This window comes from Rattus norvegicus, chromosome 2 (genome assembly GCF_036323735.1).
Source record: "Rattus norvegicus strain BN/NHsdMcwi chromosome 2, GRCr8, whole genome shotgun sequence".
NCBI classification, from domain to species: domain Eukaryota; kingdom Metazoa; phylum Chordata; class Mammalia; order Rodentia; family Muridae; genus Rattus; species Rattus norvegicus.
Window position 1 is genome coordinate 233,702,157 of NC_086020.1, and position 26,230 is coordinate 233,728,386.

General features: G+C 39.0%; 1 protein-coding gene across 24 annotated transcripts in view; it reads right to left on the reverse strand.

Annotated features, from left to right (window-relative positions):
* Pdlim5 (PDZ and LIM domain 5) overlaps positions 1-26,230 on the reverse strand; it is a 168,105-nt gene that overhangs the window by 76,679 nt on the left and 65,196 nt on the right. For 12 of the 24 annotated variants that reach the window (XM_039103052.2, XM_063282473.1, XM_006233416.5 and 9 more), the window contains 2 exon segments: positions 2,795-2,837; positions 1,125-1,543 (listed from right to left, as the gene is read on the reverse strand). In XM_039103052.2, coding sequence (XP_038958980.1) covers positions 1,125-1,543; positions 2,795-2,837 — 462 coding nt within the window. 24 annotated transcript variants of the gene reach the window in all.

Sequence of the window (26,230 nt, forward strand, 5' to 3'; positions counted from 1 at the left end):
GCAGCATCATTCTCTGCTGGCTACCTAGTTTTATTCCTCAGTGTCTGTGGTCAAACACAGACCTACAACAAAGAATAAAAGCAAACACACAAACACAGTCTCTTCCTTGGATACAGGAGACAACGTTCTTGGAAGGGCACTAGTTAACTTCAATGTCTACATCAATACTTTAAAACCACTACAGCCACAGAGCCACACAGAGCCGGCCAGTAGCTCTTCTTGCTCCCTCAGCAGCAGCCGGGAGCCTTGCCACCTCCTCTTTCAAAGCCCAGGAGCTGCCATGGTAACAGCACTACAGAAAGCACATCCTCTTCATTAAGTGAGTTAACATTCCAGAGGGGTTAGAGCTCTCGGAATGGGCCTATACACAGTCATTTTAATTATAAATTTCCTGGAGACTTGCACTGGCAAAGCCCATCACGAGTATTTCCCTCTAAAAGTACATTTTGTCGCAACAAATCCAACAAAAATTGTACATAGATCATTTTTGCCTGCAAACAACTTCACTGAATTCTAAAAGAAATAGATTACCTAACTAGAAGTAACGGCTTCAAAAGCATATGTGCAACCTTAAAACTTGGAGCTCTGAATAATTTAATATCCTCAACACAGTTTTTAACGTGTAACCCCTGAATGCTCTAAGCTGTCTCATACAGAGATATGAGTCAGATGTGATTTGTTTTCAGCTTTCTAGACTTCCTCCTGGAGAGAAAGATCAATACAAACTCATTTCCCCTCTCCTTAAGGAGGTGCAGATATGCTGAGAACAATTACAGTCACACTGCTTAAATCTTTGGTGATGAATAAAAGGAAATTTTGAGAAAGAAGGATAGAAGATTTGTTTGCCTTGCATTATGAGTGCCAGCTGCTCAACACTGTAGGAACTCGGAGGGCAAAGCTGTAGAGTATGTTACATGCTCAGAACATATCAAAATGCATAATCAAGTTCTGATTAACTTGTAACTGCTTTGTAGTACTTTGTAAATAAACGAAGGCCACTGTTAGTGCAGCAAATATAACTTCATCTTCCTTCAGAGAACAGCTGAGGAAGAAGTACACTGTTCCCTGGAAAGTGCCTGAAAGAAGAGTTTGGAAAAGAGCAGAAACCACCCTGGACCACCTACCCATTTTGCTGTTTAATGTCACCCTGGGATCCTCTTCTCTGTCCCTCTGCTAGCTCCTGAGCGGACTCGGAACACACGCTGGTGACTGTGGGCTGCCGTGGGACATGAACTGCAGGTTTACCAGTGTTTGGTGGAGACGAACACTGGGCAGCACTAGGATTGGCACTAGCATGCAGTCCGGATGCAGAGAGTGGAGGGGGAGTGACAGCAGCCACAGGTGGAGGGGAAGCGTGTGATGACGTGGCGGCATGGGCTGGGGTGAAGGCGGACGATGGCGATGGGATGGATGTGACTTTTGGTGAAGACACAGAGCCAAAGGGCCGTGGCACTTTATTGTAAGCCATGTTGGTTGTGGAAGTGACTTTGGATACAGCAGGAGATGTAATGGGCACAGGCTTAACTACTTCCTTAGGTTCCCCCTATGTGAAATAAAAATAAATATATACGAAAAACACACCAAACACATGCAAAATATATTAAGTGCATAAACACAGAGCCAAATTTAAAAAGACAAACACTATGTATGTTAGCAGCTCAAAAATGTCAAGAAAAACAATGAGTTGACATAGCATGACATGCATTCTAACCGATCTCATCATGCATAAACTAATGCATATAGGAAACACATTTTCATTTATAAAAATTAACATTCCAAAACACTTAAAAAAAGAACAGAAAAACCAGCAAGAAATACCCTATAGGCCATCATTTAATGTCAACTTAGATATATTTTAAATAAATATTTTTACTCCACATCAATAAACTACTATTAACTGAAACATTTTATCTTTAAAATACCCAAGGCCTCAATTATAATTCCATCTTTCTAACATATTTTATTTCTCTCCACAGTGTAATTATTTGAGTCATGAAAAGCACCAACTTTTAAACTCTTCAATTAAGGAAATTCACCTAACTTAAAAGTATGTGTCATATAGTCATTATGAGTGAAGAATGGGGGCAGGGATGTGACACAGATGGGCAAAGAACTATCATCCTGTGTTGCTCCTCTGATCACTTCTGTTGCCCTCCCTGGGTGTGTTAAGATATAATTCAGAGAATAAAATTATTTCCTTTTCCAAAATAAAATATAAGTCTCATGAGAAAAAACATGATCTTATATATCTCCTCATTGCTAGGAGCCAAAGACTAACAAGGAAGACCAGTTTTTCTAAAAATCACCAGAATTAGGAAAACTTTATATGGGCTCATATTCAAAGCTGGCTCCTTTAAAATAAGATTATATTTCTACAATTCACACACAAAAACCACTTTCACTTTACCACCCCCCCCAAAAAAATCAGATCAGCTCTTTAAAAAAATATAAATATATATATATACGTATATGTACTGGTAACTCCAATGCTTAATTATAAAAAAAAAAGAAGACAATAATAAGTTAGGACTGAAGAAGTCTATTAAATGATATGAACAATTGAATACTCTGCCAAAAACTGAGGAAGAAAAGCTTCAGAGTATATGAATCAATTACTAAAAACCTGGTTTTCGATAACACGAGGATGCATTATGAACTTTGTAAGCTCTGGTTTCTACTTCCCTCTTTGTTTTTAATGGAAAAGAATAAGCAAAAACTGTGTTGAGACTGTCAACTAGACATTGCTATAACTTGAGACAAGAACAGCGAGAACATGGCTGAACTAGAAACGTACCTTCTGGACAGCAACTGGCTCAGACTTGGCAGCAGCAGAAGCTCTGGAGGGGGAAGAAGAAAAAGATACTGAGCCTCTTGTAATTTAGAAATGTCATCAACAGAATTCTACTACTTGTGTACTTTAAGAAACTGAATAACCAGAATTAATACCTTTATAAATCAATTTTTATTAGTCACATTTTTTGGCTCTTTTTTGAACAGAGTTTCTCTGTGTAGCCCTGGCTATCCTGGAACTCGCTTTGTAGACCAGGCTAACCTCTAACTCAAAAGATCCTACCTCTGCCTCTAGAGTGCTTGGATTTATCTAATTAATTTATGTAATTAGAAGTCAGTGTTATAAAACCCAATATCCTTATACACTGAAAGATTTACCAGTCTTTCTAGTTCTGTAAGCTCAGATGAGGAGAAAAAAAATACCAATTCTGTTTGCTATTGTACCTATGCTCTTAACTCTCGAGCTAAGGCAAGCCCCACATTAAAAGGTAAAGTAGCATGACTTCCTGATCCTGGAGCAGTTCTTCAATGACCTAATCTGAATCTTCATTTCCAGTAGTAGCTGTGTTTTTCTCCTAATATTCATGAGAACAACTACAGATGGTAGTCTCTTTCTAAAAGTTAACAATTATATTTACATGGAGCTAAGACCTTTAATAAAGTAAATTATATTTATATTTAACACTACAACTCCCAACTTCATTAAATCTAGAATCCCCTAGGAGACATGCCTCTGGGCATGTCTATGAGAGATAATCTAGCTTAGGATAACTGACTGTGGGAAGAGACATCTTGACTGCGGGAAGGAACATCCCATGGGCCGAAGTCCTAAACTGAACAAAAAGAGAAAATGAGCCCAGTGCAGGACCTCATCACCTGTGACTCCTGGTTAGAGGTAATGTGACCAGCTGCTTCAAGCTCGGCCACCAGACCCTCCCCCACTATGGTGGTCCCCATTCCTCACATTGTGAGCCACAGAATACTCTTCCTTCCCAAACTTGTTCTTGCCAGTGTAGTATGTCAGAGCAGTAAGAAAAGTAACTACTATATCATGTTAAAGACCAAGTTCAATGAATTCACCAGGTTAACCCTTTTGTAAAGGCAACGTGTGTCCTGCTTTTATCTATATGTCTCTGCGGCACCGGGCAGGTAATACATTACCAGTAATGAATGTGCAGGGGTAAGATCAAGGGAAGTCTAACAAAACTCCAGGCATGTGCCGACTATTTGTAGTTCAAGTGGACTGGGACTTTCAACCTGCCCTTGTTTTGTCTATGTGTCTTTTTGGTAAGGTGAGCTAAACAGTAACAATAATTGGTTTACAGCAACTATCCCTTATAAAATAAAACTACGATTATCTTCCCCTTTTGAAACAAGGGCTTCAAAGTTCAAGTGAATTACTTAGGAGTAGAGCTAAGCCCCACGCTGTGACACTTTAGAGTATGGTGTCTTTATAGTATTGTCTTTACTAACAATAGAGAACACTGATACCTTATGTGCTATTTCCTCGATTTTAAAGTGTTCCTTTTTCTTTTCCAAGAACTGCTTGAGAACTGCATACATGTATATAATGTGCTTTGATCAAACTGACCTCCCTTTCCTCCCCTCTACTCCTCTATTTCCTCACTGCAGGTTATCTTTAACATACCAAGAGCAAGCTAATGCCTCATCAGAGTAGAACTTAGAGAATGCAAGAATAGTAGGTAAATAGTAATTTATAGTAATTTTATTATATAAAACATGAGGTTGTTTTGTTGAAATAGACAACAGATCACAAGTAGCCGAGAACAGTGGATCTCTAAATAAACATATCCTAGTAATGAACCCTAATTAACATTTTAGCTGCAGCTAAATTTTCCACTGGCAACTAATCTCACTGCAAGCACCAACAGAATAGTGGACCAGCCTAAAAGGCCACAGCGGATACTAACACTCGGCTACTGTAGTACAGGTGCGTTGCACAACTTCCCATGTGTTCTCTCAAACAACTTCTCTTTAACTTGCAGGGTTATTTCAACAAAGAAGAAGTTCAAGTCCAGAGCAATGGAATCTTCCTTGGAATTTCATGGTCCAATTTAATCGCATAGGATCTCCTCATTAAAATGACCCAAGACATTACTGAAAGGCTGCCAAAATAGAGAAGGCAGTATCTTTTTTCATGCGGATGAGTTAAGATTCATGCAGCATGTCCAGCAATGTGTTGTGTAAACAAAGGTCAGGCTATGTGATAGCTGGGGTGTAGTTCAGCTTGCCCACCATGAGCAAGGCCCTGGGTCCAATCCTCGGCATCACAACGAGCGAGCAAAACTCTCTGAATGGTTACCAGGCTGCCACACTCAACAATATAGATACCCTGCATATATGAAAACAAATCCCTTCGTTTTTATAGAGTTCCCTCAAATTTAAGTAGTGCTAGCAACACAAGCTATAGAACTATATCGTTGTTAATTTTGTTCTCCCACAACTTATCAGCTTCAGAATGAATGCTGATATGCATACGTTATTAACTGAAAGCTCTATAAATTTAGTATTTGGAAAAAAATTGAACTTACAGAAAAAAATTCAGAACACACCCTATTTGCCTTTTAACAAGGCTTCAGAAGAAGTAAGATAAGTCTTTTAGGAATGCTGGCAACGTGTCCTCAAAATCCCAGGGTGGGTCCACTACACAAACATCTTACTGTGTGGAAAAATAGATCAGTGTATAATTATAAGCCAAATGAAACAGCTGATATACCACGGAGTGCAATAAAAGTCAGCTTCCTTGTTTTAAACACTAAGCACAAAATGACCAATACAATTATTTAATTCCCAGAAAAGTTTTCTTATATGCCAACATATTCTTATAGTTCTTATATCCTTAGTATCATGTGACATCTGAGTATTTATTGAAGTTCAAATTTTCAGCAGAGGTTTGAAATGTTCTGTTAAAATGGTTCTATTAATATGCTTTACTTTGCCTTTCAAGTAAATAAAGTTTCTTTTTTTACCCCTAAAATCCATCTCAAAACAATTTTCATTTTGGTGCTGTATGAGAAAATGCTTACAGTGTTAGTGATGTACCTAAAATACACCAATATTATTAGCAACACTTTAGGAAAGCTTCCATTTAAATGATACTTATTTTGTCTCTTTTGAGTACCCCTTCCCTAAATATACAATGAATGTGGTTTTTATAATAAGAAAAACTTTCTCAAAGTTTATTTCATAGTAAACTATCTTGTAAAAATGGAAATAAAGCCTTCTATTATGAAATATATGTGGAAAAAAATGAAGGCCCAAGTTATCCATCATCTCAAGTCTTAAAATATTTAAAATACTATAAATTCCCATACACACATATTTGAAAGGCTGCTTGTTATTTAGGAATAATTCTCAAGAGCAGAGCTGAGGATAAGGCTTGGGAAACATCATTTAAAATAAATATTTAAAGAATGAACAGATCTTTGCAATGTCTGAAATGTTTACTTAAGTTTCCAGGAGTAGTAGATAAAATTAAGGGAAAGAATTATTTTAATATTTAATCATAAAACTTTATAATGTATAATCTAAAAAAAATTTGCTATACAAATTATCTTTCTTGACTCACTAGTGCTCTCTTAAACTTTGTTTAATAAAATACCAAGGATATTTATATGAAGCATAATATAACCACGTTTAGAGAAGTAGATTCTATTTCCTTTATCAAGTATATCTATGAATATATGTATTCAGTATTGTCTGTGGAGAAAGCCCTAACATATGAATATGAAAAATTATTTGCCAAACTTAAATTTGTTATAATTATTTTCCTTAAGTTTAACAGGCAGTAAGCATTTTCTCTTTTAGCACTGTCACAGATTACCTGGAAAGGAGTAAATTTAAGACGTTTAAACAAATGAATATTTAGGAACTGTAGTATAAGGACTAAGAAGCAAACCATAAAATACTGCCTCTCCCTTTGGACAGCAGGGACCGTGAGTCCCTCCTGCTCAGGGTGAGTTTCCAGTCTGCTGAGAGCCTGGCAATGGCCTGGTGCCATGGCCCAACAATTGGCTTATTGTTGTCTCTTCTTAGTAGGAAGCCCTGACAAGCGTAAGCTGCATGGTGAGACAGCACTGCCTGAGCTCAGCTATCCCCAGCACAGGGAGTGCAAAGGACAAAGCTGTCCCTGTGGCCACAACAGGCTTTTGAAAGTTGCCTGTTTTCTTTTTAATAAAAGCAGTATCTGAAAGAGAAACCCCTGAACGGATATAACCAGTTTCAGGGCTTCCAGCTTAAGAGCTGAAAGGACTTTAGCTATAAGAGACCTATGAAAATCTAGAACTGTGATGTTCTAGTTAGAATGAAGACTATAAAACAATGATCCTAAACTAGACATCATTCAGTCATGAATTAGATTCAAAAGAATCATGTAAAACGCAACTCTGTCAATGGCTGATATTTAAACCATGGGTTTACATGGTGCATTTTCCAACAGTGCTCTACAAAACCAAGTAGCTTTTATTTTAAAAAGGAGCCCGGAAACTTCCATGATAATGTTTAAGAACAAGGAATCAGGCAACAGAACTATTTGGATAAAAATTAATTTACATTATTTTTGGTTAGCTGTGTGTCTCCTTCAACCCCGTTTAGCACTTAACTCATAAACAGCCACACAGAAAGGAGGTGGGATCCGGTTCATCTTTTATGAAGTTAGCTCTAAATTTCCCACAGCATAGCCATCTTTAGACCTCCTGACCTTAGGACCTATAAACACTAAGGCACACCATTAATCACTGTAATTACGGAGATGTCAATTTATAATAACAAAGCAAGTCCAAACTTGAAAGAAAGCAAACATGCAAGGGTGCAAATGGATGCCTCTTACAGAGCCCCCTGTACTTCCCTGCCCTCACACCCTGAGCACTGAACACTTGTGGTCATGCTTCCCAGGCCTCTTCTAAATTACTTGAGAATATCTCCTATAAATAAAAGCACAACGTAGTTATGTATCAAACACAAAAACCCTCAATTTGTCAAACTCTCTCCTCACATGTGCTGTGCTAATGCTTTCACTCCCTCTCCACATCTTTCTTGACTACAGTAAGTAAAACACATTGCTCAGTCCTAGGAGCACAAATGTGGATGGAATATCTATGCACAGACAAAAAAGGAGGGAGCAAGTACATGGCAACTGCTCTGGCCATATATCTAGGGCCCTGTCCTGGTGCCTGCACATAGCTGGAAATCGGGCGTGGCTCTGAGCTAGCAAGGACAGGAAGCTATCTCCCAGTAACTGCTTCTATTGAGATCACTTGCTGCACTTTTCCTTGTGAAGTGATGATAGCAGTTGATAAAGATTTGAGGTCAATTTTAACCAACCAGTTATAAGTCAAGCTAAAGAGCTGATGGGTGGGTGGATGGACGGACAGATGGATGGATGGATGGATGGATGGATGGATGGATGGATGGATGGATGGATGGAAGGATGGACGGATGGGTGGATAGATGGATGGATGGATGGGAGAAAGGTAAGGAGAAGGGAAGGAGGAAGTTAATTCAGCTAAGCTCTCAAACCTAATGGTTTTCTTATTTTACCAAGATAGAAAGAAGCCAAGGTTAGTAGTTAGCAGGCTAAATTTTAAAAGGCTAAGTATGAATATTAAAGTCAGCATTACTATGAGCTCAAGAGTGAATTAAGGATCTTTGACACACTATAGTACTCAAATTTTCAGAAAGAAAGCCTAGCTATATATATCAAAATAGTTTGGACCAGTGATAACTTTCACCAGTGTTCTCATTTTCCTATGCTATGTCAGACTCAGAACCACTTCTAGACCAAGCCTTTCTTTCTTCCTTTGTATATGTGAAGTTCAGTTTACATAATCTTGGGAAATTTAATCCTATTCGCTGATGAATTTATCTAGCTTCGATAACTTTCACATGTCACTTGATAATTCTCACACGGCATTTTATATTCTATTACTTATTTATTATCTTACAGCTATTTTTAATTTATGTGCAATTTTCCAATGGTTTCTACTCCAGAGAAAGAAAAATTATACTTTACATTTCTTTCCACAATAATATTTTCTGAAGAAAAAAAAAATCTACCTACTCACTGTGCTGTTTATCCATACTAAAAACAACCTCAGGGTAACTTAAGGGAAAACTGATCTTTTCCAGTTGGGCTTTACAAAAAATTTTATGTCTAAAGCAATGTAAGATATATGGATGACAGATATAGAGAGATACACAGATATATACACAGAAAAACAGATAGATGGATAGAACATAGATAAACTAAAGGATAAAAAAGAATTTTAAAATACATAAAAATCCAGTTTTACTATAAAATTTCATTATGTGAAAGCACCATTTCAATAAATGGTTTTATATAAAGAATTGAATTAAGAAATAGGAAAATTTATTGACAAGGACAAGATAGCAAACAGTGTAGGCTCTGTCAGTCATATTGGCTCTAATTCAACTATTTAGTTTTGTCATTGTAGAAAGAGAAAACCTGGACCAATAAGAATATAGGGTTTCAATAAAACTTTATTCACATAAGCAGAGTGTGGACTATTCTCAGATTTTAAGGCATAGACTGTCAGCTTCTGTTTAGATTGTGTGGGTGTCTGTGTGTGTGTCTGTGTGTGTGTGTGTGTGTGTGTGTGTGTGTGTCATGGTTTCACAGGCTGGCTATTCATGCTTCATGGTCTTCAGTTCTGGGATAACAGATATGGCCACAAGTGGCTTACTTTAAAGTTTTGACATTAACAAACATTTTTGGAGCTAATCCTACATAATCATGGTTGTTTGGGTTTCTAAGCTCAGAATCATTCTGCAAATGATAAAAATCACTTTAGTGGGTCCAGGATACATATAGAAAATGAGAAACTTTCATTATTCTTCTGCAGGTGGTAGGTCCTAGCATGTTAATCCTCTTTCCATAACCTCTATGTCAAACTTTTCAGAGCTGGGTAAATGAACCTAAACTCCCACACCACCACTCATGTGAAATGCACACAGTCAGGCAGTGACTCCAGAAATTTGGTGAGAGGAGAGGTTTAATCTCAGCCTCCTTTCAACCTTGCTATCCTGCACCTCCGTTCATTCCTTCTCCCCTTGTCTTCTACACACACCCATACACTTTACTGGGAACAGTTTAAAGACATGCTAGGAGAACAAGTGGAAGAATACACTATCATGAAAATGGTTGAGCAGCATGATTCCCATGCTTACCACCCGTCTATACTTTATTGTGTATCAGCCATAGGCAATAATACCTTTCTAGTTTATTAAAAACACAATAGAGAAAAATTCTCCCTTAGAGTTTTATAAAGCAGAGAAAAATATTTTTATCTTCGTATGAAAATAATGTGAAAATAACATTCGACATTAGAATAATGAGCTTGCAAAGCAAACAATCTGTACCAAAGGAAGAGTTCAATTTGTGTTTCTCCATCCTCTCATCTACTGTCATAGTGCTCCAATCTTCACTTGAAGGGGATGGTCCGCATTACAACAGAAAGCATTAGTAAAAATATTCATAACTATGTTTACAGACTTTAAGCGAAGGATAGAGTTAACTAGCAGCTCAGGAAAACCTCACTGAGGGTCATGAGGTAGCACAGGCAGCCACAATTCATAACTTGAAGACTAGCTTGTTCTTTGTAGGAAAACTCAGAGTCCCAGAAGGGTACCAATATTGTTTTCATGTCCAAACTCCTCTGCGCTAAGGGAACTTCTGAGAAGTAGGACAAATCACTAACCAAAGTCTCAAGTGTAGGTGAGCAACAAAGCTCCAGTCCGCTCCCTGCTTTGCTAGCATCTTGGTCACCTGGGTGTGGCCAAGCTCGCTGGGCGCCCGTGTGCCCTGCCATGCACTAAGGTCAGGGCGGTCTGCCTCTCACTTTCTCCACACACATCCTCTTTGCTATTCTTGTCCAGGAAAACACATTCATTACAAACTTTTATAAAGGGGTATTTTTAGGTATTTCAGTAAAATTTAAAGGGATAAGCATTCCAGTATTAACATAGCCTTATTAGGCATGCACTCGGTCTGCTATTTTTGTAAAGAACATACAACGTGAAATTTTTTTATTTGTTAAAGTCAGCTTAGTTTTTCCCACTGACTTAACATTTAAAAAATAATGGGTAAGTTTAAATTTTTGTCTTTAATCTAGAGGTAGACAGTCCGAGTCAATGCACTTGAAATTACAAAATATAGTGTTTGTAGGCACAGATCAGCAAGGCCTATCTTTGCTTAAGGTTCAGGGTCAGTTCTGATTCTTCATTTACTGGTTAAGAAGTAGAATCTTGTCCAGCTGCCTCATCACTGAATTTCAAATTCATCCAAGTAAAATCTGAAGAGAAAACAGTCAGCTGACATAGCAAACACTTCTGAGCATTACTAAGTCCTTTGTGACCTAGTCATATTTCTTTGACTACAAAAAGAACATAAAACTCATTTTGTGTCTTTTACTTATTAGGAAACTTTCTGCTTATAAAAACAGGGTTGTTTGTAAAAGAACACAGATCTGCTCATATTTCTGACTGATAATTTAAAAGATTTTGTTGTAAAATTTAGGACAAATCAAAATGCCAAAGCTTTTCAATATTAACAAGGTATTACACTTTCTTTTTAACATAGCAACCGTATGAAACACAAAATTTCTTCTCCACTCTAATCCCCTTTCCACATTACAGAGAGAACAGACAATGGCTAACTAATCACAAGAGACAAAAAGGACAGAAATTCAATAAATGACAAGGTCACCATCCAAATTAGCTACATTTCTCCATCTTGATACTACATTATTAGGAAGTAAACTAGAACAGTGTTCAACAGGACATTGCTCACAATATACCCATAGAGGCTCAAAACCCAAACTGTCCTATACCAGTCAGAAGACAATCCCTTTGCTCACGTGAAATCTCAGGAGGTGTCCAACCACTGTGTGCCGTTATTCCCACTTCAGCATCCATCTCCAGACCAATGACAAAAATGTCACAGTGCAACTAGTCCAGGGCCCACAAATAATTGAGTTGTTCTGCCCTAAACAACTCTTTCCAATTTTATCACAATGTATAGTCAGATGTATATTTAATGTCATGATCTACCCAGTGAAAGTACAACCCAATAAAATACATATTTTCATGCATTACCCTCAGTGTGGGATATTGGTGTTGGGCCTATGAACTGAATGATAAGCATTAATCCAGCTCCGAAGGCAGAGAGAGCTGAGAAATGGCAGGGAGCTGAGACAGCTTTATAGCCATTTAACAAACTGGAACTCTGGCTAACAGCAGTCACACACTAATATATATTCATTGAGTTGCTCTGAAATAGCACCCCTGTACAGCAAAGTAGTTTTAACATCTAAAGAGTGTTATTTTGTGTGTTACTCAAATGCATAAAAGAAATAGATGTAACAGCACCCTAAGCAACAGAAGATTCTCTACAGGATGTGTCTGCAGAGCTCATCCGCCCAAATCTAATTCTGACATAACTACCAAGAATACAAACAATGACTGAAGATCACATGTGTTGTTCCTACAATAATGTCCTTTAGCAGGGACACATAATGCTTAACTAAACAAACAGCGCTTTCCTGTCTGAAAGTGTAGACAGGCCACACAGGTTTTAAGATGGCTAACTTATATAGTAAATTCTTCTGAGGAAGAAAAGATCCCTCCACCCTCCACCCTCCACCCTCCACCCTCCACCCTCCACCCTCCACCCTCCACCCTCCACCCTCCACCCTCCACCCTCCACCCTCCACCCTCCACCCTCCACCCTCCACCCTCCACCCTCCACCCTCCACCCTGATGCTCTTCTAAGGAGGTCACTACAATTTCTGAAAAGACCTGCAGAAGACCGAGATGAGGAAAGTTCTACCTTGCTAATGTCCTCTCCGTGTGGCCTCTCACAGGGTGAGGGAAGAAGCAAGCAAGCACAATGCTCTACCGTGTAATCTCTACTGAAGCATTCACAGCAAACCAACATGCTTACTTAACCTCAACACCAAAGTTCCTTGCCTCTCTCAAGATAACCATTCTTTTTTCAAAACCATTTTGTTTTTTAACATTTTCACTGTATTTGTATTAAAAAATGTTCTTCTTGGGGCAAGACAGATGGCTCCTGGGTTGAGAGCACTGGTTACTCCTCCAGAGGACCCAAGCTCCATCATCAGCATCTGCAGGGTGGCTATCAATGGGCTGTAACTCTAGTTCCAGGGGAGCAGGATCCTTCTTCTAGCCTTACTGGGGAACCAGACACGCGTGTGGTATACAGACATATCTATAGGCCAAACACCCATGCACATAAAATAAATAATTTTTAAATGTCCTTGCTGAATTCCATGAGTGCACACTCTCTACAGTGGAGCTGTGTAACTAAAATGGGTATCGAGTAGTGATGCCCACCTAGGGCCAGAACTGCTGCTTCAGAAATTCTTGTGTGTGTGTGTGGGGGGTGGGGGGAACTAAATGGCCCTCAAGACCTCTGAAGCTCTGAGAACATAAGCATTTCTATCGCATAAACTGGATTGGATTTTTTTGTTTTTCTTTTTTTTACCCTGATAACATGTCTATATTACCTGACTGTTTTACTTTTTATACTTATTTATTTTTAAGACAGGATAAGCAGAAAGAACCAGAACAGACTATTAAAAAAAAAACAACAGGTATTTACAGGGTCCTCAAGGACTATTTTTTTAAATTATCCATCTTTACCTGATTTGTTTGATAAAGCATTATCATAGCCCTTAAACTGTCCAGGAGAACACCTGGTTCAAAAGCAGATTGCCCAGATTCTAACCCTATTCCTCCCATCAGAACGGAATGCTAATAATAGTAAACAAAAGAAAAATGACCATGAAGTTATTTGCCATAAAAGTAGACTCTGTCATAGGGTCAGCTGTATTTATCAACTTTTATGATTTGAAAACCGAATACAAATGTCAACTATAACTTTATTCTAGAATCTTGTCTTTTATGAGGGAAGACTTTAAAAGCCACCCTACCAGTAGTGTTATTTAAGAAAATATCAGATCTTGCTGATATAACAATAAAAGAAGTATGGTAGTGATAGAAGATGACAGAGCCCACTTCAAAATCACCCAAATAGAAAGAATGATCCCCAAGTCCTTGAAAAAGACTCATGTCCTGTCTTCTACGCAACCAGTGTTGAGGTGGCTGTGTTCCTATCTACAGCACTATATGAGAGAAAACAGTTTCTCTGAACAATGTGAATTCACGGATTCTCTTCTGTACTCTTGGGTTTCACATGAACCCAAGATTGAAGAAAATCACTTAGGAGGCTATGGCATGCAGTAATGTGCTCTTGCTATCAGAGAGGATGTTTCAGGGCAATATGGCCTATGGATGCCTCTAAAAGCAGTTCAGCGATTGAAAATACGAGTCCATATAGACAGGAAACCATTCCCTAAGGAAGAGGACACGAATAGGTTATTCAATACCAAATGGTCAGCACTGAAAGCATACCTACAAGTAACATTATACAGACCAAGTAGGCTCTATTCATGTATTTAGGATGGGGGGGGGGAGGAGGGAGGGAGGGAGGGAGAGGGGGAGAGAGAGAGAGAGAAAGGGAGAGAGACAGAGAGGGAGAGGAGGGAGGGAGGGAGGGAGGGAAAGAGACGGACTTGAAAGAGAACAAGGAAGGGTATATTGGAGGGTCTAGAGGGAGAAAAGGGGAATAGGAATATGTATCATATTATCATTTAAAAATAAAAGAAATGACAAAAAGAAGCCATCACAGACTGATGAGAAAACAATCATTACTCCTGATCCCTATGAAGAAATCCACAATGTCAAACCTTTCTCCAAATAATTCCAACTGGTTTAAGCTTCATGAGCAAATAGGTTATGACGGTACAAACAACAAAAGCCAAAACCATCCATGTCTCTGTACACCAACATGCCCTTCTTCATTTGCATAACTAGTAATAACCCAGAGGCCCCGTCATACATGGCAATAAATGTAATAATTAGAGATCAAAGCAGCAGCTGTGTTCAGGGACCACACCCAAAGCTGTGGTGAGCTACATAACTCAATTAATGATGGACTCCATATTTACAGAAAAGCGAACTTGCAGGATGATCTCTGTTCCCGTTTTGACATGCACAACATCTAAGTGTTTGGTTGCTTTCACCCAGGGCCGTGTTTTCAGCTGTCTGGCACATAAAACTGCATGCACTCCAGCATCCCACTGATGTCTTCTTCTGAGGAAAACTACCCCACAGCAAACATTGGCATATGATTATACTCTGCGTCTCTATGAAAACAAGATGTAGAATGACTCACCACTCTCAGTGAACTGTGTGAGCTATGAAGGAGACTAGCAGTTCAATGTATTAGGATACACTGAGTGTGTCTAAAAGCAGCTACTCACTTATAAGGGACATTTAGGGAGATAGCATAGATTAAACAGCAGTAACAGATCTGGTTCAGAAAATTACAATTTCAGAAGCACTTCCAAAGGTACTCTTAATATCTTCCATGATCTATGACTGATAAAGGTAGACAATGAGACAAGTATGACAGTTTCTGAAATCTGAATCACTTCTTCAGCAATGGATAAAGAAGCAAAAAAAAAAAAAAAAAAAAGGCATGGCCCTTAACAAGCAGTCCACACAGACTTCCCTTACACAATATAAACATCAAAACATCAAGGTCATAATAATTCATTTTTATTTGGTTTCCATAATAGGAAAAAGTAAGGTGGTCTCTATAAAACTATCGCAATTCACTCCTAATAAAATCAAAATCATTATTATATAGTATGAATTTTATTCTTTAGTTTACCAACACAGCAGAAACACTGACTCAAAATACCACTGTTACAACTGAAATGCTCCAAACAAAAAAGCAACCTATGAATCATAACTATTTGCATAGGTTTGGAAGTAAACACCCATGATTATCATCCACTTATAATAACTTTTTTTTTTTAGTATCCCTTAGAAAAATGACACATCGTTTTATAGGCAACAATAGAGGGGAGAACTGACATTTTCATAATCTTACCTAGAACAAAACTAAAACGCAGCAGCTAAGTGCCAGAGCTCCATTTTTTATTATCTCACACAAGGCCAATATTATAATTCTTGATTATACTTGATATATTTAAAGCCAGGCTATAGAAAACAGATATGGGACTGAAGAGAGAGAGCTCAGCGGTTAGGAACACTGACTGCTCTTCTAGAGGTCCTGAGTTCAATTCCCAACAACCACAAGGTGGCTCACAACCATCTGTAATGGGATCCAAGGCACTCTTCTGGTGTGTCTGAGGACAGCTGCAGTGTACTCATGTGAATACATAAAATAAATAAATCCTAAAGACAAAAGACTACTTTATAGAAAACAGAAAAAATAACAGCATTTCTGGATGATGTTCAAGCAAAGAGCAGAAAACTCCACTAGCTGCTGGCAGCTCTAAGCTCAGATCGTACAGGAGGGTCTGACATGCAGAGAGAGAGGAAAATCCAAGTTCAGAGAGAACAGCTCTGTTTTGTGGCCCTTTCTAACATAAACGCTAACATTCTATTTTATTCAAATAGGTGCCTCTATTTTCAAAGTCAAAACAAGCATAATAATTGTGTCTCATTTAACAGCATACAAACAACTGAATGTCAAGAAAATAAAAACATAAAATGTGTTTGTGAGTTACAGCAGTCCCCACTGTTAATTTTAGGTTTCTTCTATTTAAAAAAAAAGATGTTACTATCAGAGAACTAAATTATGTACTGCAAAAAAATTAAATGAAAAAAATTGAAAGGACTGGGAGATGCCTCAATTGCTAAAAGCACCCACTTAGGAACCACAAAGGACCTATGTTTGAATCCACAACACCTACATAAAACGCAGGGCACGTCCATGAGAACCTAGAATTCCTGGTGTCAGGGAGCCATGACAGGGGCATCCTGGGAGTTTGCTAGACTGCCAGCCTAGCCGAAAGGACAAGCTTGCACAGAAGAGAGACCTATTTCAGCCCAATAACACAGATAGCACCAGAAGAAAAGCCCAATGTCCTGTTCTGGGCTTACTATGTGTGAGCACATGTGTGCAAACCCACATGCTCACATGCACGCACCATAAATGTATATACCACACATGTGCACCTCACCCCAACACAAATTATGTACCAAGTGTAAATTATCTCATACTATATACACAGCTTATACAATCAGCAAACTAGCTGAGTTTTGTATGTTACTTCCACATGTCTATGTGGTGGACCACTTAACACTATAATCACCATACGGAGCATTCATGAGCAAATTCATCATGAAGCACTCTGGCACTTCTGCATGAACTGAAAGGAAGCATTCAAATCAGAGCTGGGTAGCCGAAGGGAAGATGAAAAGTAGAAGGGCTTTTTCACACCAATGTTCCCTTCTACTAGGCCAAAATTATATAATAAATTAACAGTTGGCAAGCTTGAACACATCAGGAATGAAGGATTGTTCTCTCTCAATGTTTTGTGTCCTTTATCAAAAATGCTAAGAAGCAGGGGTGTGCTGACTTCAAGGGTGTTCGTATTTATAGGATATTTGCAAAAACTACCACGTAAGCAATTCTAATCCCAAAATATGAAATCAGAAATGTTCCATAATCTGAGCCCATTCAAACATTTTAAATTTCAAGTTGTTTGGACTACAGAGGCTCTAACAGCTGTTGGCCTGTGACAAACGCAGTCTACTGCATAGCAAGATAGTAAGCTTTTTACCAGTGACAAAATATGCTCAAATTTTATAATGCTATTCCTTCTTTAAAATTCTTTACGCTCTTAAACAACATGATTTCACACAAAATTAAACTATGTGACTAGCAGCCTCTTGCATGAGCTAGTATAGCAGTTGTACAAGTCTGTCTTTCTGAAGATGTGGTGAAAGAATAGTGTGTGTGTCACACATCTATCTGTGTATGTGTGCATGTGTACATACCTAGAAATAAAAAAACAGAGGAAAATTCTAGAATGATGTACACTAAAATGATTGCAGTCTCTGGATGGACATGGGATTCTCTTCTTGAGACAAGGTCCGATTGTCTCCTAGTGTATGTCAGGCTGGCCTGGAACTCGTTAGTCAATCTCTGTGCCTCAGTTTCCTGTGTGCAGCAGTGTCATGTGTGAGTCACATGCCTGTCTTTATCTTTGTCTTGCTAGAAAACTGCCTTTGTAACAGGGATGGTTGCCATACTTGAGAAATGGATAATGCAATTAATTCTCAATCTCCTAGGTTAAAAAACTAAACTGTAAAAACTGTGTGCAAATAATAGAAAGGTAATACATCCAACTACAGAAAGAGGAACAACTATTTAGTGCCATGGTTCCCAACCTTTCCAGCACTGCAACCCTTTAACACAGTTCCACATGTTGTATAGACCCCGACCACAGCACTGCCACATCATAACTGTCATCTTGCTGTTTGAATTATGAAAATACCCGTGTTTTCCAATGGTCTTAGGAGAGCCCTGTAAAACAGTCTGTTCTATCCTAAGGGGGTCATGACCCACAGGTTGAAAACCACAGGTTTATTGGCTTTCATGACAAACTGACTGGCAAAAACATTGTGTAGAGAGAACACTGGAAGGGTATAAGCATACCAAGAGTATAGAAAAAAGAAACGACTTTAAATTTTTTCAGAACTATAAGTTTACCAGATTAATTCTTCTTCTGATGGCATACAAATACATGCTGTATGAAAAGCTGAATTTCTCAACATGCAAGAGTCAGACTATAGAGTATACAGATACTGAACACGCTATGTACGGTCAGCGCTGTGACGGGGCTCGAACACAGCTATGTACAGTCAGCGCTGTGACGGGGCTCGAACACGCTATGTACGGTCAGCTCTGTGACGGGGCTCGAACACACCTATGTACAGTCAGCTCTGTGACGGGGCTCGAACATGCTATGTACGGTCAGCTCTGTGACGGGGCTCGAACACACCTATGTACGGTCAGTGCTGTGACAGGGCTCGAACACACCTATGTACGGTCAGCTCTGTGACGGGGCTCGAACACACCTATGTACAGTCAGCTCTGTGACGGGGCTCGAACATGCTATGTACGGTCAGCTCTGTGACGGGGCTCGAACACACCTATGTAGGGTCAGTGCTGTGATAGGGCTCGAACACAGCACACTAAGGACGTCCGAGCACGACCAGGCTTGAACACTCCTTAGACCACACAGCAGCAGGCGCTCTCTGTGGGCCCTGTGTACTGATATGCTGAAATTGCTCATGGTTTGCCATGAGAATTAATAAGGACTTTTTGGATATTATTGTTAAATAACCAACCATCCTCAAATAAAAGCCTGCGAAGATGAAAAAGGAAATAAATCTTCAAATTCAGTTTTGTTTTGTTTGGAAATATGATGCTGGGAATGGAACGGAAGGCCTGATACCGGTTAGGCAAGCACGAGACCACTGAGCCACATTCCCACACTGGTCTTCAACTATCCAAAGAGGGTGTCAGAAAGAAATACAACTGATCATTTAGGAGTTAGCTATTTCTTAGAAATATAGAAGTAAATGCCAAGAGAAATCACTGGTCACTTTGACTGAGATGAGAAACTCTTAAAGAAAAAAAAAAAGAAAGAAAAAAAAAGAAAACGCCTCCTTACTTCCTGTCCTTCCTGTCCTCCCCAAATTCTGTGACTATGTCATACATGTGCCTGATGGTCTCCTGTTCTGTGCCTTCATTCCACAGGCACTACATTCAGATCTCTATGTTTTAGCCAATTTTTTTATTCTTCTGTTTTGTTTGTTCAGACATAGTTTCTCTGTGTAGCCCTTGTTGTCCAGGAACTCATCCTGTGGACTAGGTAACTCACAGAGATCTGCCTGCCTCTCCCTCCTGAGTACTGAGATTAAAGACCACCACTTCTCTGCTAGGTTTTCAGCCAATTTCAAATACCACTATTTTATAAACAAAATTAAAACAAAGTCATTTCCTTCATGATGCATTTTTTTATTTATATATTATTTCTTGAGGAAAAATTTTATATTATTGCTACATGTTTATATGGAAAATTATATATTAAAATATTTTCGCCTAAAATAGGCAGTGAATTTAAGATAGCTTTACATCTATTTTCATTCAATTGATCAAAAAATGTTCTACTGCAGCCACACTATGTATAGTCAGAAGTTAAAAACAACGCTATTTCTTCAGAGCATTTAAATGGGAGTAGTTAGTATCAGTGAGGTAGAATTTTGCTGGGTGAGGTGGCAAATAGCTATAATCCCAGAATTTGGGAGTGTAACTGAGAAAGGAAAATTAAGAGCTTGAACCACTCTTAGCTACAAAGCAGGGCACAGCTTCAAAGCACATAAACAAGCAAAAGGGTTGGAATTTAGTCTATTTTAGAGACACTAAGTCTGAGATATAATCTATTTCATCATACGAGCTTTAAACAATACATTCATTTCACCCCCTAGTTTTTCCAACCACAAGAATGTTGATGTTTCTTTGAACGAATCTCTCAGACACTCTATGTAAAGACCTGTAGATAGCTTAAAATTATGCCAGAATATATATTACACTGCCAAGAAACCATGTCACCAAACACAATATATGGCTGTTGCTGGGAGTGGAGTTCCCCAAAGTCTGAAAATAGTTAACTGCAGTAACACATAAAAAAAGTCATCAAAACGTCTGTTTTACAACTAAAGCAGTAAAAGTGTGTGTGTATATCCACAGGTCATCTCAGCTGCAAAAACTCTTGTCAGAAATTAGGAAGCAGCTAAGAACAATGATTTAATCTTCAATATCTTTAGGCAGAGTCAAAGCTCCTACCTTCTTAACTAAAATTTGACTGTGAGATCTCTTTGCCTATTTAACATCTAAATAATGAGTACACACAGACGAAAAAAAAGATCCATCCATCAGCCTCTCTGTATGCTGCAGCAAAGAAACTTCTTCCAGCCCTGCATTTGTTTCTAGAGAATAACGGGCTCTACTACAGGGAAGACTTTCCTTTGCGAGCTGACTTCAACCCTTACTGTGCCTTTCTACACAGTTCATAGATGGACAGGTGACTAATTATATAACCGAGGCACTGATTTAAAATCTCATATCCATGCAGACTTAACATCATCTGATGTCAGAACATTGCTCTAAATACTAGAAAGGTGTAAGACAGCTGATTATGAAGTGAGTCTTTTCAAGCACCTTAACAGTTCAGAACACATGAGCTACAGAGTGAGAAGAAAGACGTCTGAGTCTTCTTTGCGATAGATTCTAGTCATCTATTTCAAACTTTGTAAACTCAGTCGAGTTTTGAGGTCTTGTTTTGGGAGAGGCTACGGGAAGTCTATCGACTTACTGACCATTTACAAATTCTTACAGTTCCGCTTTGACAGACATGGTAACCTAAGTGGGAATGTTATGGTTGAGACTTTATGAAGAGGACACGCTTTGGGTGACTCACTTTTCTGTCTGTAGTTCTTGCCAGATCATTGGCAGAGAACAGGCAAACAGTAAGCATATTCAAAAAAAAATGGCAAAACTTAAATAGTTTCACTAAAAAACAACACAGCCCTTTACATTTTCCTAATCTGAAAATGGACACAGAAATGATCATTTCTACCTTAGCATAAGACGCTGTGTCACACCTGTCTGCCTGTCACACCCTTCACCCTGCAATTAGCTCCTGTTCTGATCTGATGGGAGGGAGTCCTTTCCCTTGCCTTCTAATGTCCCTAAACTGCTCTTGGGGCTGAGTTTGTTCCTCTGAAATCTGGAATCAGAATGTATAATTCAAGCTGTCTCATCTCTTAATGACTCCTCACTCTTTTAGATATTTCTACACATTTAATTCTATGCTAACAAGTACCTTAGTCTCATTCTGGGCAGTTACTTTCCAAGAAATGTTGCATACAATTTCCGTGAATTTCTTTCTAGCTTGTGCAGAGAGTATTCCAAATTATGATGGATAATTTTAGAGAGAAATAAATAAAACACCACTAATTATAAATGCGGCGAAGAGGATTTCTGTTGGACATAGCTGCATTTCCCAATAAGAGTTTTTAGAATTGAGTATTTTTCAGAGTTTCAGAATAGATAATTATGGACATACAAGTCATTGAAACTTTATTGATCTGTGGGTCTTTGAGGGACACTGCATCAATTAAGCACTGGAGATAATACACAGGAGTTATTCTGAGAAGTAACAATAAGGTCGAGGGCAGCCACATTTCTCCCAGCATACGGTGTGTGGTGGTGGAGCTTATAAGCAGGCCATCAGCATTTACAAGGCTTCCAGGTTTTCCTTCACTGGTTCACTCACTCTTCACAGACACTGACAGCCTTTGCTTTTTAAGTCTGTGTTGTGACATTTTTATAAAGATAATTTTGAAAGTGGACGTCTGAGCCTAACATTAAGAATATGTGTTTGCTACCAGGAAGGCAGAAATACGTTGGGCCGCTAACACTGTCCCCACCTCACTCATGTGCAGGGCCGCTGCGGAGAACAGGAGAGTGGAGCTAGGTTTTGGTGGTTTCCGTAGAGATGGCTCATCTGATTTTCAATGTGAGAAAAAAAAGGTCTGTTTTTATTTTCCTAAATCAAAGGTTAAAAAAAAAAAATCACAAAGAGGTGAACTAAGAAATATCAAATATTAAGTGCCTGGTTATTCCCTACCAGTGACTCACAGGCCTCTGCTTTAAAAACACGTTAGGAATTCATCTAATCTTCGGGGCACACCCACTTCCCTGTAAGTCCTGCTTATTTAGAGATAAATAGGTATTTCTCAACTCACTTTCCCTATCCAGTTTCCTTTGGGCAGTGATTTGGTGTCCTTCATTTGGTCATGCTCTCTATTTTGCTTGAATTTCATCATGTAAATCCTGGACTAAGTACCTGCACAACATTGGTCTGACTGTCCGGATTCCCATGGGTTACCCCTCTCAGTCTCCTACATTCTTGACTGCTCTGAGTAAGCATTTGCACAAGTATCAGTCATTCTTATTTGCCCTTGATCAAGTTTATAATACTATGTGAATTTAAGTGACCCCCATGTGTACTCTGGGGTGACAATGCTTGCAAGCCTCATACTCACGGGCTCTCTAAGAGTATTTGGATATTTGCTGAAGAATACCTTTACTTTAAAAATAAATAAAATAACACCCTATCTTCCCTTTCTATGGATATACCTTTTAACCTACCAGTTTCATCTCTAGAATTTTACCCCACAGGGAAACCCACACAGGATAAAAGAGAGCTATTTAGATAGTAGTCACTAAGCATTGATAACAGATAATAAACACTCTTCCATCAGATATAACGTATATTTGAGCTCATCCACTCAATATGTATCTATCAGTAAAATTTTACTGCTGCTACTGAACAATCCCAAATATAATCCCAACTTCCCATAATAAATAAAAAGATCTGTTCCAATGGATCTGGGTTCAACTCCCATCACTCATGTAGCAGCTCAGAGAATCTGATACCCAGTTATACTCTCCACAGTCCCTGCCACACATGATGCACAGACACGGACACATACCACACATGATGCACAGACACGGAGACATACCACACACACTGAAAAGACTTAAGAACATTTTAAATTCCATGTTTAATTCAGGCAAAGTAGTCACCAAATTCTTAACCTTTTTCTCCTGTAAAACTAGATTCATTGTGATTCTATCCTTTTTAAATTTTACGTTAATCCTTTGCAAATTTCATACACTGTATTTCCATAACATTAACCCTCCTTCCAAGTCTTCTCAGATCTAATCCCCAGTTCCCTCCTCACCAAACTGTCTGTTGCTGCTGTCGTTGTTAAAATTTGTGCTGCCCAATTAAGTCTTGGGTGTGGGGCTGTCCACTGGAGCATAAGGAGCAAGCCTTGACCAAAACTGACCCTGTCTCCCAGAAGCTGTCACTTGCTAACAGCTCTTCAGCTAGACTGCACTGCCCACCTCCCAGCTTCATCCTGGGGTTCATACTGACTTGAGCTTTGCTGTCACAATCATTGTAAATTCAAGGTTATCTACCCTAGTGTCTAGAAAACACCAGTTCTTAACCCATTGCTCTTACAACCCTCCCACTCCCTCTTATGCATTGACTCCTGAGCCTTGAGAGGAAGCGGTATAAATAATATAATGTCCCATTTAAGGTCAGTACTTATTCTCAGTCTCTGCATCGTGAGTAGCTAGAAGTCTCTGTGTTAACCACCATCTACTACAAGAAGCGTTGTTGAGGACTGAGAAACGCACTAATTTATGGGTGCAGGGGTAAGTCATTTTTGGTTGTGAGCCTAGCCTTTAACAGCTGAGCCATCTCTCCAGCCCACAGGGGTAAGTCATTAGGAGTTGGTTTAAGACTTACTACATCCATTTAGTGGAACAGTATCAGGTTTTGCCCTAGGGCCAGTGACCTGTCTAGCAGAGACTCTTGACCCCAATAATGGTGGCAGTTAATGGGTTTTAACTTGTAGAGTGAGCTTTAAATCCAATCAGAAACTTGCCCGTACCAGTCTAATTTCTCCATATACTATCAGTCAAGTATATCACATGGTGGATAATCTCAGCTGTCAAATTGTGTATATCTGGAATCAACCAAAAGCAGGGAGCTGGGAATGCCAATGAGAGATTTACACACACACACACACACACACACACACACACACACACACACACGAGATCAGGAAATATATTTATTTTTCATTTTATCAGTTCTGTTCCTTTAAAGAAACCGAATACAGGTATCTTCAGCAATAGAGTCTTAACATCAAGTTTAAAACTAGGCTAATAGCCTGGGAAAGTAGCTTAGTGATGATAGGCTTGCCTAGCAGGGATGAGGCTTTGAGTTCAACTGCCAGCACTACAAACAATGGAAAGAAAAAAAAAAAGTAATACTTATAAACCAGAGATTCCTAACTTATGAGTAAACAAACAAATTATAAAAAGTGGAGAAGTCTGTTCATTGAGGCCAGTGCGTTGTAATGAGTTGGGATTAGAAGCCTGATGCTTCTGATTAGTTTCACTAAACAAGAAAAACAAGTCTGCTGCTGTCAGATAGATGCCTTTTGTCCTGTTAGAGTTAACCATGACATGCCACAGTTTCATTTGTCACATGTCGTCCTAGTCATCTGGGAAGAGGGGACCCCAACTGAAGAACTGCCTCCATCGGGCTGATCTGTGAGGCATTTTCTTAATTAATAAATAATATGAAAGTGCCCAGCCCACTGTCGGCGATGCCATCCCTAGGCTACGGTACCTGAACTGTCTGAGAAAGGTACTGAGGAAGCAATGTCTCTTCATGCTTTATTCCTCCCCACAAGATTCTCTCTTGATCTGCTACCTCAACTTCTCCTGATGAATTGCAAACTGTAGGCTGCAGTTAGTTTTAGTAAACATCAGAGGAACAAAGAAACAAACTAGGAGAAAAGAACATTTGTCTTGACATTGCAGTATTCACCAACGAATCTTAGGCGTGTACCTTCCAAAAGAGAGTCCACACAATCAGAAACAAAAACTGTCCAGCTATGTAAAAGAACTCAAGATCACACTAGTAAGGCTTCAAAACAAGCCATCCAGAAATAAGCATGGCGTCACACTGTGGGGATGAAGAGGGCCGGTTCCCACTCCTGTCTGTCCAGTGCCAGGACTTTCTCACTCAGGGTCTCCTGTAAAGCAAGGACATGACTAACTAAATTGAATCGGCTTCCACACGCCCTACTATGGACCCAAGCATAGACTACCTGGAAGGGGGTCTTTGCAGATGTAATTAAGTTAAAACCTTTGAATAAAATCACCCTGGCCCCCTAGATTCAAGAACAATTGTCTTTATAAGACATAAAAGACACAGACATTGAAAAGTAAAAGGCAAAGTGACTTCAGAGGCAGAAACTAGATTGAGGCAACCACAAGGAATGCTACATTAAAAGTATCAGTAAGGATACAGTGGAAAGGGATATGATATACACGTGAACGGTAATATAAATCCTTTAAATACTGAATTGAGGTTCTACAACAAACTTAAAACTATTAATTGATCTAACATTCTTGCTAGTGAATAAATATGTATGTATATATGTGTATGTGTGTGTATGTATGCACATGCATATACCCCCCCAAGGAACTTATCTAAGTATGCTGACACAGGATCTGCATCCCCACGCTCACTGCACCATTATTTACAGTAGACACAATAGGAAATAAATTATCCTAACTGTTAATCAATGAACGAAATCACCAAGGAAAAGTGGTACAGAAGCACCAAAGACATCCTCATCGGCGCTGCTGTTGTCATCTTTCTGGTGACAGAAATAGAACCCAGCATTTCAAGTATGGCACAAACCCCACCACTAAGGTGCCTTTAAAAAAGGAGAAAATATGTAATTTGTACTAACAAATTGTAAGCCTGTAGGAATGGTTTTAGGTACACTAAGTCAGGCACATAAAGACAAGCATCAGTAACTCTCATAGAGG